Source organism: Anarhichas minor, unplaced genomic scaffold (genome assembly GCF_050575085.1).
Source record: "Anarhichas minor isolate MPS153535 unplaced genomic scaffold, ASM5057508v1 ptg000007l, whole genome shotgun sequence".
Lineage (NCBI taxonomy): Eukaryota > Metazoa > Chordata > Actinopteri > Perciformes > Anarhichadidae > Anarhichas > Anarhichas minor.
Genome location: NW_027466453.1, coordinates 18,953,443 through 18,967,426, shown reverse-complemented (window position 1 = coordinate 18,967,426; position 13,984 = coordinate 18,953,443). Strand labels below are relative to the sequence as shown.

At 39.0% G+C, this 13,984-nt stretch overlaps 1 protein-coding gene across 1 annotated transcript; it reads left to right on the top strand.

Moving 5' to 3' along the window:
- The first annotated feature begins 1,553 nt into the window (after positions 1-1,553).
- micall2a (mical-like 2a) lies at positions 1,554-12,379 on the top strand. Its single transcript, XM_076081430.1, has 17 exons — positions 1,554-1,717; positions 2,108-2,156; positions 3,390-3,531; positions 3,649-3,815; positions 4,058-4,188; positions 4,264-4,746; positions 4,893-5,077; positions 5,911-5,965; positions 6,435-6,628; positions 7,712-7,816; positions 8,004-8,068; positions 8,250-8,373; positions 11,369-11,471; positions 11,743-11,816; positions 11,899-12,013; positions 12,163-12,209; positions 12,300-12,379. Exons 1-17 carry the CDS (start codon positions 1,575-1,577, stop codon positions 12,377-12,379), a joined length of 2,262 nt encoding a protein of 753 aa, XP_075937545.1. The 5' UTR covers positions 1,554-1,574.
- The last annotated feature ends 1,605 nt before the right edge of the window (positions 12,380-13,984 follow it).

The following is a 13,984-nucleotide window of genomic DNA, read 5'->3' as shown; positions in this document are numbered from 1 at the left end:
CTCAAATCTCCTATTTGTTGTGTGGACCATAGTGAAACTTTAAATGGTGGATTACTCTGCTCAATTCTTTGAAGATCCTCTTGTGACAAATAAACAATTTATGTCTTGCAGTGTCTAGTGTTGGTCGCCCACATTTCAAAGACTCAAGTTAAAGGTATTTGGGTCAAATTTTAAACTACTTTTCAATATGGGTCAGAGAAGCACATTGAGCACTGTTCAAGCAGAATTACTCTTTAAACCCTCCTTTTTCTAACAAACTTTAAGAGTTAAAGTCTTATAAAGTTACAGAAAAATCAAGTTACAAGTTTTCCCTAAAATTTTGTGGGACATGGTAATATGGGCTAATTGGGGCACAACCTTGCATGACAATAGTTGGCCTCAATTAGGCCCCAATTGGACTCCACACAAAGATGACTGGGGAAAAAAATGTATGTCATAGTTCCGTTGTTGTTCTCATACTGCACACTCACCATGATATGCTGGCTGAGATAGCAAGCCTGCAGTTTAATCACTTCAGAAATCCTACAGCATCGTCCTCCTTTACTGGGACCCCAAAAAGAGGAATTTTAGGAAGCTTTCAATTAAAAATGAATATTTATACTAAGCTGAGAGTCCAAAAAAAAGTGCCCTAAAAATGTCACAGTATAGTGTGCAATAAAGATGGCATATAGTATGTCAAAAACAGTGTCATAGTATATTCCTTAAAATGCCATAGTATAGTATTTCATAGAAAATGCACTAAAAATGTCACATTATATAGTGCAATAAATATGGCACAATTTAGTATGTAATTAAGAGAGGCATAGTATAATATGCCATACAAAAATATCATAAATACGTCACAATTAAGTCGAAATAAGTCACAAAAAGTCATAGTATAGTATGTCGAACAAAGTCATAGTATGGTATGACAAAATATGTCACAATTGTTTTTATTTTATATTCTGTCTAAAAAAAGAAATCATGAAAAAGTCATAGTATAGCATGTCAAAAAAAGACACGGAATAGTATGTCTAAAAAAGTCATAGTAGTGTATGTCAAAATAAGTCATAAAAAAGTCATAGTATAGCACATGGAAAAACGTGAAAAAAGTAATTTTATTGTCTGTCGAAAGTATGTTAAAGAAAGCCAGACAAAAGTCATAGTATAGTACGTCAAAAAAAGTCCTAAAAAAAGGTAATTGTACTATACCAAATTGTCTTTATGAATATATCAGCATTTATTCAGTTTGCAAGTTTGCAAAAAAAAAAAAAAGAGCATGAATTATGTACACCAGATAAACTATTTGCGTTTCAGTCGCGTTGTATTCAACTGCTGTTAATTCAGCAGTCGGTGTCAATTAGTGTAATGAGCGGAGACACGCACACCACCAGCTCGTCCCGCAGTCCGGCTGGCATTCAGGTAAAAGAAGGAAACAGGACACAGCTGCAGCGCCGCAGTTCACGACCAAACCCTGAACAGACGCACTTTGTTTTGACCTCTCTTTCCTCCGACTCCTCCACGCTGAAACCTCCGCCTGTTGCGCACTTCGTCTGTACCGAGGGAACAGTGTCTCTGTCTGTCGCGCTGGGAGCATGGCTGCCATCAAGGCTTTGGAGCAGTGGTGTAAAATGCAGTGTGATGGCTACCGAGATGTGGCCATCACCAACATGACGACCTCATTCAAGAACGGATTGGCTTTCTGTGCGCTTATACACAAGTACAGACCGGACCTGATGTAAGTTTTAACCTTTGGAAATGTGATTTAGGAGCTGATATTCTGCCGGAGTTTGGTTGCCTGTCGTTGTTGAGTCGTGGGGCAAACTATAAACTGCAATAAATTATTTTACAAGGGAGTATACATGTCTTTGGTACACAGTATTGACACCCCCCCTATTTTGTAATCTTGAGACCTATTTAGTTAGGGCTGTTTGTTTTGCTGTTATGCATATCATTTATAAGGAAACCTATAATGTGTAAGATTTGATACTGTAACCTTCTTTATATTAGTTTTTAATATATCTTTAATATTTATTTTAAAATCCTCAAAGTCTTCTTCAGATGATGTTCTCACCACTATGACTAACTTCTCTCTCTCTCTCCGTTCATTGTATTTCTGTTTTCCCAGAGACTATGACTCACTCAAAGAGGAGGATGTGTTTGAGAACAACAGACTGGTAAGATGTCAAGCTGTTGAACATTTTGCCGCATTGTGTAGAACAGAGATCATAGTGGAGCTTCAAAATCTGAAGTAACATAAAACATCCACTTCATTAACCCCTTACACATGACGGCACACCCAGAGATACACAATGTGTTTGTTCTCCACTTGGCATTTACTGTTTGCAGCATATTGTTATATTTAGCTGTTTCAATATTTTACCAGCAGAGCAATTTCAGCAGAAGCTGCTTGGTAGAAAGTACATTTCTCTAGTACTTTAAGACTCCTCTCAAACTTAATGTTTCTGAATCTTTACTCTGCTTCTGTCCACTTGACCTCATTTATTTTGTTAACCCCAACTTGACCTCCTGAGCAGCACAACTGGGACCTCTCCATTATTTAGTCTTCTTCCATTTTACCAGCTTCCTGCGGAGGGTTACAGGCCCTGCACTCTGCACGACGTCCTTGTTGTCTTGGATGATCCTGGCAGTGTCAGCAACAAACCTGAGCTCAGGGGAGAGGCTCTCCAGGCTATTCATTTTGAATGAGGCTTGCTATCCTCTGGCAATTGATCCTGACGATGACAGGTCACTCGAAGCCACTGTTGTTTAATTCTTGAATGTTGCAAAGAGGAACTTTAAACAAGATTTGTGGCCACAGAATAATGTTTTATCAGGTTTTAGTTTTGATCAACTGTTGACTATGCTCCCTGTACCGAAACATGAGAATGTGAATGTTACAGTAATTCACACCCTTCTATATTTCATGAAAAGTGTCATGTTTCTTACAGGTGGTTATTTTACAAGTTGTTAAATAAGAGATTGTCTGCGTGTGTTTGTGGGAAAACCAGCAAAACAGATCCTCACATTCTTTATCTTTTGTGCTCTTCTTTTTATATAGACAGACTTGGTATTCAGTAGGGCTTTGCTTTAAATTTAATGAGCATGTCCAGGCTGATCCTAAACAATGCCCCGATATCCTGCTCCCTCCATTCCCTTTCTTATCCCTACGAGCTCACAGGAAGTGTGCCATTCATTATACAGCCCTTTACAGACCTCTCTGGGCCGAGCCACAGAATACTTCTAGTCTAATTAAAGTAGATTGTATTGTCTGACATTTTTACACATGCTGTAATTGTAGGAGCTGACATTACAGAGCCCAGTAAAAAACATGTTTTTTATACGGCATCATACACTAACAGTAAATGAGCCAAGGGCTGTTTATTACACTGTTTAATTTTGTTCTTAAGGCTTTTCAGGTCGCAGAGGAGAAGTTGGGGATTCCAGCTTTGCTAGATGCAGAAGATATGGTGGCTTTAAGGATCCCAGACAGGCTGAGCATTCTTACCTACGTCTCCCAGTACCACAACTACTTCAAAGGACGGCCTCCCAGTGAGAGTATGGCTGGTTCAAATATCCTTAGCAACTGTGTAGATATGTTTGAGTTGCCAGTTCTCTCTTGTGCTATAGTGTGATGATTGACACTGATAGTGTTTTACTTTTCCTCAGTGGGAGGTGTAAAAAGGCCAGCAGAGGGCTCCAATGAGGAGCCGTCGGAGAAGAAAAATCTCCCAGTGGTGGCCAAAAGCTTTGTGTCTAAAAACGCCATTGAGAACCGTTTACCTTCCACTCTCACTGCACAGACCTCACCCAAGCTGGCCAAAGCTGCTGTTCAGGTCAGTGCTCATGTCAGAACGCATCCTCAAACATTTTAAATTGTGGTTGTGTTTACAGTACATCTTTGTCTTACACTATTACTGTTTTCAATTATATATCTCTATCTATCTATCTATCTATCTATCTATCTATCTCAGAACAAGGAGGATTTTGTTTATTTTCAGTGGGTTAGTTAATGTTAAGTTAAATGAAATACCTTTTTTAGATGGAGCATTAGCTCAGTTTTAGTTTTCTTTCACAGAAAGCAGTTCGTGCAGAAAACACCAACAACAATGGGACTCTCAATAGCAAATGTGTTTCATGCAAGAGCCATGTTCATCTGGTTCAGAGGCACTTTGTGGAAGGCAAGCTCTATCACAGAAGGTGTTTCAAGTAAGAATGGAATCAATATTCATTGATACTTTCCTGTTGTGTACTGTTTATTTCATGCTAATAAACTTCCACCAGATGCAGTGAATGCTCCAGCGTCCTTCATGCAGGAGGCTACAAACCTGGGAAGAATCCAGATACTTTTATCTGTAACGCCCACCAGAACAGTTCAGCTGGGCGACCCGCCAGTTCAGCTGGGCGACTAAATAGTCCCAGCCGGACTCAGCCTGTACCACGCCCATCTTCTGTGCTGTCAGCCCCTCTGAATATTGTCCTGAAGCCAGTCAGTCCTACTCCACCTTCCCAGTCCTGGACGACCTCAGCCCATAAGACGCAGACGGCCCGGCAGAGGTTTTTTCAGGCTGCAGCGCCAGTCATAGAGTCCTCGATAAGTAACAAGAAGCCGACAGAGCCCTTAAGTGTTTTAGGAAGGTCAAAGGTCCCACTGGATCCTGATGATGAGAAGAGCAGAGCCAGGACAACCATTGGAAAGAAATTGGCAGAGGAAAACTGCAACAATAACAACAAACGCCCGTTCACCATCCGATCAGCAGAGAGACGGTGAGTATTGTACTGTATACTTTCTGTGGCCATGAATGGATTCTCCTTTGCAATATTTGGATATTTCTAGTCTGTCCCACTGTCTGTATAGTTCTGTAATGACTTCTGTTATAAAGGCTGATGGTGAGGGTTTCCCCTCTCTGCAGGTTTGGAGATGAGCCAAGTTCAGCTGACAGCCCTGGTTTGAGAAAAGATAAATGCAGCCAAGTCCCAGCAGGAAACTGGGCAGGACAGCTCTCCACCAGCCAGACAAACAATAAGGAACCGCCATGTCTGAAGGCCATCAACAAAGACAACACAAAGCCAACAACTGTACACACAACTGCCAAAGGCAAGCGCTACTAAATTCATTTCAGTTGTTCTTGATCCATTATTTGACATCCAGCCAACATCCACCCCCACCCTCATTCTTCCTGTCTGTCTCACAACGCATTCATTGAAAACAAAGCCCTTTTGTCATCTTTGCCCTATTTATGCAGCCACGATGTGGCCAGAATGGTGGATACTGACATTTTAATTTCTGTCCCACACTTTTAATGAACTTTCATAGTTGAACTGTCACAGTTGAACTGTCACTCCTCGGATAGAGGTGTACGCATGGGTGCAGCGTCCTGACAGTCGGGTACTGTTCAGACGGAAACACAATTACTGTTGGTTTTTAATAGAAATGGTCACAAAATTTTTTTTTTACAGAAGTTTTCCTATCATGTAAAGTAATTATGTTGCCTGTTAATATGGATCGCATACTGACCGTTACTCCAACTTGTTTGGAAATAGAGATCACCTCAAATGTAACAGTTTTGGAATTTATCTGCTTGTGTCATGCACAGATTAGAGCCTAATTTGGGTCTTTAATACAGATATGCAGGTGAGAATCAGTTACCTTAGGGCATTATTGTGAGAGACTAGATAATGAAACCAGTAGCTGCACTTATTATGAGCTGTTCATGGAAGTGTGACAAGGAGACGATTATAGGGAGTCTTTTGTTTACTGTGTTCAAGAAGTTGAACTATTTTGAGTGCTAAAGCAGATGTCAATGTGACAATGTCCCACTGGTTTTGAAATTTGGAATGATCTCAAATTCAAGTGACTGATGAAGTAGAGATAAGCTTTGCTTTTAAGTCATTCCCTCAACTTCTTCTGTCTAAATCATTTGTCTGCAGATCCAGTCTGGGGGCAATTGAAGCTCAAACCTGTGAAACTTGAGCTAGGTTTAAAGTAAGTATCCTCAATCTTCTTAATTTTCACTATTGCCTCATAACTCACTAGGTGGACGTGGGAATGTCACACAGGTGGACAAGATTTGTCTTCAAAAAACGCTGACCATTCAGCTTATTCACTCTCCAGAATGCAGAATCGCCGAGCTTCTTCCGTCTCTGTTAATGTTGACTGGCTGAGAGTGCAGCAGCTAGCTCTGTCCCCCATCCTAACAAGCCCAAGGGAGTGCCGGGCCTGAACCTTTCCCACTCTAACACTAGATTCTCTCATTTCTAATCCCTGCTGATGATTCCTCCAATCCCTACCCTTTATCATTACAAAGTAAAAGGTGAGGCCTGTTCTTATTTTTTCATTCTTTCAGCTCAGCCTACACAGTAGGTGTATTAAATGTGTCCGATAAATGCTACTTTTACATTGTTTTAAAATGGTAACACACTTAAAGGGTCATTTCATTGTGTCTTTCTCACAGAGATGCTGAAGCCTTTACTGAGCAACATAAATCTGGATTCAAGTCCACAACGTCCTCTTATGTCCCCAATAGAACAACGAGGCCTCCCTCAGCGCCAACACCTGCAGTACCTCCAGTTAGTTTTGCTCTGTTCGATCCTGAACACTTAAGGGAAATCTCTCCACAGAAACCTGAGCTTGGTTCTGGAAACCTTGGTGAGTACCTTTTTTGTACTATAATCATTTTCTACTAGAATTTACACTCATTGTCGTCAGTGTTGTTTTTCAATAAGTTGCATTGTGGCATAGAATATAGTACACGTAACTATTTTTTTAAACTTGTATAGGCAGACTAATGTTACAATCTATATATGTTATGTAGTATGTGTTAAATATACTATTTGCAAATGTCCAATATCCACTGTCTTTTAGCAAGCTTTTCCCTGAGGGAAATATTTGGCTACTTATGTCATAATAATTCTCCACTATGTTCACCAGCTAGTCGCTAACTGTGTCAGCTTTTTTGCTAAAAACAGCTGCCTGCTGTTGCTAGCATCATGAGAGCGGTGATGGTGAACCAAAACAGCAAAGTTTTGTCCGAACAGCTAAACATTGGGCCTCATTCACCAATATCTTTGTTCATCAAGTTGTTCTTAAGAAAAGTCTGTCAGATTCATGACGTGCTCTTAAACCACAGAAATGTTCGTACCTGTTTTCTTGTAATGATGACTCCAATTGACAGTTGATCCTAATTAGCATAGGTTAACAGGCTGCCATCCACACAGAAGGGCATGATACTGCAGGGTTGTGTTGGAAATTGAAAAGAAAAGTTGAGAATGTCCGAATAAAAGTCTAAAGAAAGTGGAGCGCTGGACTCCACACGTTAAAATAACTTCAATAGTTCTGAAGTGGAGTTACTTGCAGGAAGTGAACGGCAAACTGTCATATTAAGCGTCGGTAGTGGATATAAAACGGCACCAAAAAAGAGATGCTTGGGATACCATTACCTGTTCAGTGTTAAAAGAGTTAGTGTGGCATTTATTTATTTTTAAAGACCATAATGCTTTGTGAAAAAAAATATTATTTATAAATGCTATATCAAGCAACTGTAAAATAATTGTGTGCTCTGTGAGTGTGTGTGTACTATAGATTCTGGTGTTACTACACAATTCCCAAATATGACTGATTGACAGCCCAACTTTGCGATCCCCACACTCCTCTAGCATGGCTAGAACAAACATGAGCAGATTGAGCTCTCTGCAGATCTACAGCATGTAAACCTTCTTGTCCTTATTTTAGGTTTCAAACATGAGAGTTACTCGCCTGTGAAATCCCCAAACAGACGGCCAGCTGTGGAATCTATTAGCTCATCGACTGCTTCAGCCAATCACAGAAATCCGTCAGGTTGGTTCTCAGCTTTTTTTAAATGTCGTAATCAAAACCACACATACATGGCCGAAGCCATCTTGTTGATTTCATATAAGCAGTCATTTTTTTACTGAAAATAAATCAGGTGAAGTTGTATGTGACAATGCTTTTCTGAAAAGCTGCCATGAAAGGACTATCTAATCCTATTTTATCTACCTCTTAGGTGCTAAAAAGGGAAAGTATTTGTCACCCACCAACGCCTCCAGGACTGAAATGAGGTCACCCTCTGTAAGTTCCCTCCATTAAGTCTCTTAAGAGATTAATTAACAGCTCTACAAATATGCTTTCATTATATTCCCAGTAAAAAATGGACGACCTTCTTTACGTTTAAGTGTCCAAAGTCGGAATTTTCAAATTAAAGTTATCTATACTTATACTTTGACTCTTAAGTTCTTTTGTTTTGTATCAGGTGAAGTCTTATCACATTCCAGCGGAGCAGATTGAGAGGGACCTGAATGATATTGAGACAAACTTGGCTCATTTGGAGCAGGAGGGTGTGGAGCTGGAAAAGAAACTCCGCAGCTGCGAGGAAGGTACTTTATTCCGGTCACTCTTGCTCTGCAACAATTTTGTTTGCCTCCGCGCCGCAACTGACGTGGCTAGAGGCATTGTGTTTTCGGGTCGTCTGTCAGTACGTACGTCCGGTTCAATCTCATGAACACAATATCTCAGGAATGCTTCGAGTGAATGTTTTTCAAATTTGGCAAAAAACGTCCACCTGGATTTAAAGATGAACTGATTAGAATTTGGTGATTTAAGGTCATTTTGACCTCCCAAGACACATTTTTGTCCATAACTCAAGAATTCATATGCTAATTGTGACAATTTCACACAAATGTCTTAAAAGATACAATTATATGTAGCGATGACGTTTCTGACAGACATGGATGTAAACTGCATACACTGGGTGAGGCATACAACCACAAGGCGGTAATTCTAGTTTCCATTCGCTTCCTTTTCCTTGTTTAGACATGCCCACAAAATTGAATATTGACATGTCGGAAACAAGCTGTGTAATTTTTGAGAATACACACTCCCTCAATCTCACTTATTCTGAGGCAGAAGTTGTAGATTCAATGGTCAATTTTGCTCTCTTGCAGTGGATAAACTTGACACAAACTTCGATATTTATTGTATTTGTGCAAACTGCTGAATCCCACTGCTGCTTCAGTGAGAGCGTCTCTGGTGCAGAGTGTGTCCTGGTTGCCTCACACAGGACACACACACATTAACTTGCCATCAGCTGGAGGTGTGTGTGTGTGTGTGTGTGTGTGTGTGTGTGTGTGTGTGTGTGTGTGTGTGTGTGTGTGTGTGTGTGTGTGTGTGTGTGTGTGTGTGTGTGTGTGTGTGTGTGTGTGTGTGTGTGTGTGTGTGTGTGTGTGTGTGTGTGTGTGTGTGTGTGTGTGTGTGTGTGTGTGTGTGTGTGTGTGTGTGTGTGTGTGTGTGTGTGTGTGTGTGTGTGTGTGTGTGTGTGTGTGTGTGTGTGTGTGTGTGTGTGTGTGTGTGTGGATTTATCTGCCATTTCTATTACTGTTTCTGCAGCCAAATGAGGTGAGAGGAACAGACAGCCCACAGGGATGTTGCTTCTCTTTTGAGGTAGTGGGAGCAGGGGGCCTGATTGCTTTGCTCAAGGTCAACATGACTTGGGTATAGTAATATATATTCTGGTCGATTGCGTAGTTTTTTTTTTTTTTTTCTTCTTCTTCTCCTATTCGCCAACCAGGAAGCCTGAGCATGCAATCGCTTGGCCAGGATTTGACATCAATTGCACACTACCTAGGAGATCGTCTACCGCTCAACTTATCGTCGTAAAAACTCAACCCTGGCACTCAAGTTTAATTCAGAATAAAATCACGTTTGTTCTGGTGATGGCAGAATGTAGACTGTTTTGTCATCGGTCCCAGTCCTGATCTGTCCTTATTGTAAATGTGACTTTGGTGTGTGTTTTAATGGATTAGTCACTAATTGGGTTTGGCTAATATTCACTCTAAAAGTCTATTGATCCACCTACTCAAGTATTCCAGAAAATGCAAGCTGTGTTGCAGTGCATATCATAATAAAGTGGTGGACTGAAGGAAGGCCTAAACCATGAATACTGCTTTAGGAAAATATTTAAACGGCCTATAACGTTTTAGATTCACCTTTTGAATTTAAATAAATTAAAGCTAATCCCTACTGGATTTCTGCTAAATCATTATTAAATAAGTGATGAAGACAAATCTGTGCTTCATCATGTATTCCCTCTGTGTTGCTCTACATCCCCTGCATGTTAAATTGCATATTTAGATCATGTTTGGGTGAGGAATTATACTATAGATGGGAATGCAGGGGCCTGTGTATTTACTGTAGGGCTGCAACTAATTATTTTATTTAGGATTAATCAATTCATGTTTTTTTACATAAAATGTCAGAAAATTGAGAAATGTTCATGGTAATTTCCTAAGGTGACATCTAAAATGCTTGTTTTGTGTGACCAGCAGTCTAAACCCAGAGATATTTATCTTTATCTTCATATTTGACAAAGAAAAGCAACAAATTCTCACATTTGAGAAACTGCAACCAGAGAATGTTTGGTGTTTATGTAAGCGATGAATCAGTTATTGAAATAGTTAGTTGTCTTATTGACTTATCATTTTGGTGTTTTAGAAAATAAATTGAACCCGGGGTCAAATAAAATAATTGCCCAAGCTTTTAGTGAGAAAAAGGAAAGTTATGTTCTATGCTAAAGTCTAGTCACCAAAAGTGGGGATGACTGATAATGTTAACTACACAGTATATTAATTTAATTCTTAACCGTTGTACATATCTTCTACAGCACATGGCGGTAATGTTTACATTAAGATAAAAGTATCCGATTTAGGGTTACCTACACCTAAGGTGCAGGGCTGTGTATTATCGACTGCTACAGTCCTGTAAGTGAAGTGAAATGGGAGGGGAGTCGCCCTCCATCTCAACAATCCTGCAGCCAGATAAACCCAAAACCTCATTTATTCTTGCACTCAATCGTATTATTGTGTGTCTAGTACAGTCATATGAAAACTAGGAGTTGATCTAGTCAAAATAAAATGTGTTATGATTCTGGATGAGGGGAGGCTTCTTGATTGTTATATTGAATAAAATGATAACTTTTTTTTTTTTAAATGACCAAAATATTAAATGGGAATGAAAACAATTATTCTTCAGCTTGCTCTATAACCTCAGTCACTGTATTATATGATATCAGGAGCGCACTGAGCCAAAATGATAAATATTGCCATCTGAACACTGAAATCTCTGAGCTTCATTTGTCCCTGCAGAATTTCCTTCGCTCACAAGTAAGAAACATTTAGTTGAACTCCGTTAAACTGGAAAGTAAATGCACATTTTCCAGAAATGTCTGCAAGGTCGAAAGGTGTTATCATTTTTTATTTGTATGTATGTATATATGTACACACACATTAGTGCCTAGATAATAGAACTTCATAAAAGATTGTCACGGGTCACGAATTGTATCTTACCAACATTAATAAATGTTGCATTGTGTTCCAGAGGGGGAGGGAGATATATTAATGGACCCACTGATGGTCGACTGGTTCAACTTGATTCGAAAGAAGCAGATGTACATTCGGAACGAGTCGGAGCTTGTATACATGTGAGTTGTTCTACAGCGTTAATCATCTCATAGTATTGGTTTAATTGATTCTATTGGGGAGCTTTTAACTGCAGCCTGTTTAACTTATTGCCCTGAAATATTCTCCAATGGTATTTATTGTTCCTATGCTCTTTTTCTATAACGCTAGAAATAATTCCAATTTATTAACTGTCGAACCAAATTTATTTTTCAAAATATTTCAGCTGCATGTGTTGCTCATAATTAACGAGGTTTACTTTTTTCATATGTGATAACTCGATGCACATCTCAGAGCCAGGACTCAGGAGCTGGAGCAGCAGCAGCCAGGTGTGGAGGGGGAACTTCGCAGGCTGCTGGAGAAGCCAGGTAGAGATCAGACTCTCTTCTGAACATCCCCTCTGTTAGATTTATTTTTCCAGCTCTAAAAAGTGTAAACGTGATGTTACAGATCATTTAAAGTCTAGAGAGGAGCAACAGCGGGAGAAGAAGTTGATGCAGAGACTGGTGGAGATAGTGGACGGCAGAAATGCAATAGTGGAGGGTCTGGATGAAGACAGGCTGAGGTAACGCGATCCACCTTAAAACACATTTGTACATTACATGAGTGATCAGTAATGCAGAGCGATACTCGCAATATTACACATTGATATGCAAATAAGACTAAATGCTAAACTAGTTATTTAAAAAAAAAAAAATTTTTAATCAAATTCAGGGAAGTGGAGGAGGATCAGCAGTTGAATGAAATGATGCTGAACCTTGGTAAGTATTGCATGAAAGGCTTTTTCTTTTAGACATGATATTCCAATTTGAATGCATCATTCTAATATGCACTATCTTTTTGATAAATAGGAGTAAAGAAAGCCAAAAATAAGAGGAAATCCTCCATCTCAAAACTGTTCAGGCGAAGAAGTAAAAGACGAGTGGAATGAAGGCATTTTATTTTACTAAATGAACATCATTATCCCCCCTTTTAAAATGTTTCAAGGTTTTTACATTCAAGTACTGCAGTGCATAGTGTGCTAATGAGAAGGCAAATGAAGAGATGTCAAAGAAACGTGTTTCTAGTTGTTTCAGAATATTTCACGCTAAAAGTTGTTTAAATTGTATTTATGTTCAACATTCACCTTCTGTTCTTTGCTGTTATTCACAAGTGAATTTAGAATTCCTAAATGATTCAAGCTTTGCTTTCACAATGGGTGTCACGTTTTTTCAGAATAGTTTTTCAGTTTATTTACGTGAAATGCAGATGTGTGCATTTACCTTTTTATATTAATTTGACTTCAGTAGAGGACTGTCACAAAAAATTCTTTAGTCACGGATATATTTGTTATGTAAAGATTCTGTATATTTATTGAATGATTGGATTGTTCATTTTTAGTAAATCAACTTGCACTGGGTCAAACTAATTGGATGTCGGGAGTTAAAAACATAAGCTATCAGGGTTTTCAAATTACAGAGGGAACACTGGCGGTTCCACATGCAAATATGAGTTAGAATAAATGTGTAATCCTTCAACAGTCTTGATCCAAAATGAAATTATTTCAGTATTTATTTAATAATGGATTTTAACAAATTTCCTGTAAGGATATTAGCAGGAGGAAAACGCCTTGACAATTTAGTTGGAATGGCTGTGGAGTGTAAAATGGAGAGCCACACATGTTGAACTGCCTTGTTGCAGACTGTAGTTCCTCTCTCCCGCTGTACTGTAGGTGGCAGCCTGGGTATGCTGTATCACAAGGCAAGAACTTGGAAATCCAATTTGCCACAGTACGGACAGTTAATTTCTTTGCTAATTTTATAAATGCTGCAAAAATGTTCAGCTGTGCTGATGCAATAATGTTATGTGAAAGAGGATTAGGTAGAGCAGTAGCTTATGGCCGGGGAAGGCTTATAAACTATATGTTGTATTGAGCTCTTTATCTTCAAACCGGGTTTAATTAAACATTACTCTTTACTAATATCTGCATCAGAAATGCTCCGTACCTGAGCTATTAAAATGTTCAAAGGTTGGTTGGAGTCATTCATGTGTGAAAATGGCATTCGCAGTGTTTGTGAGGAATGTACTGTAATGTTGCATTTTAAGTGTTTCTGAATATACTTTTACTCTATTTATAATATTTTTAAACTTGAAATCTGTAGTCCAATAAATCCTTTGAAGATTACTATGTATGAGAGGTTGATTTATTTACTTAACGGCTTCCTTTGGCACACATCTTTCTATTTAAACACATCCTTGAACTTTTTATCACACCACTTCCCATATTTCAAGCTTCACCAATGATTCAGCGACTGCCAAGATCACACGTTGCTTTCAGTAAGAAACCAACAATGCTGCGACTCCTTTGCATTAATGCTGTGCGGTAATCACAGAGCTGCATCAATGCATGCTTTTAATAATTTTATTTTTTAGAACGACATCAAGATAATTTACTGGCGTCAATATATTACAGCTACTTATAAACTACATATCCTTCATTTTGAGATGCATGAAATTGTGATCATGAACTTCACAATCTTTCTAGCTGAGCAGAGTT

Excerpts from the sequence above, each read along its gene's own strand:
- micall2a (XM_076081430.1), top strand. The coding sequence starts at position 1,575 with ATGGCTGCCATCAAGGCTTTGGAGCAGTGGTGTAAAATGCAGTGTGAT. Across the intron at positions 4,189-4,263 it reads TATCACAGAAGGTGTTTCAA|ATGCAGTGAATGCTCCAGCG; the intron begins GTAAGAATGGAA and ends AACTTCCACCAG. Across the intron at positions 11,817-11,898 it reads CAGGCTGCTGGAGAAGCCAG|ATCATTTAAAGTCTAGAGAG; the intron begins GTAGAGATCAGA and ends GTGATGTTACAG.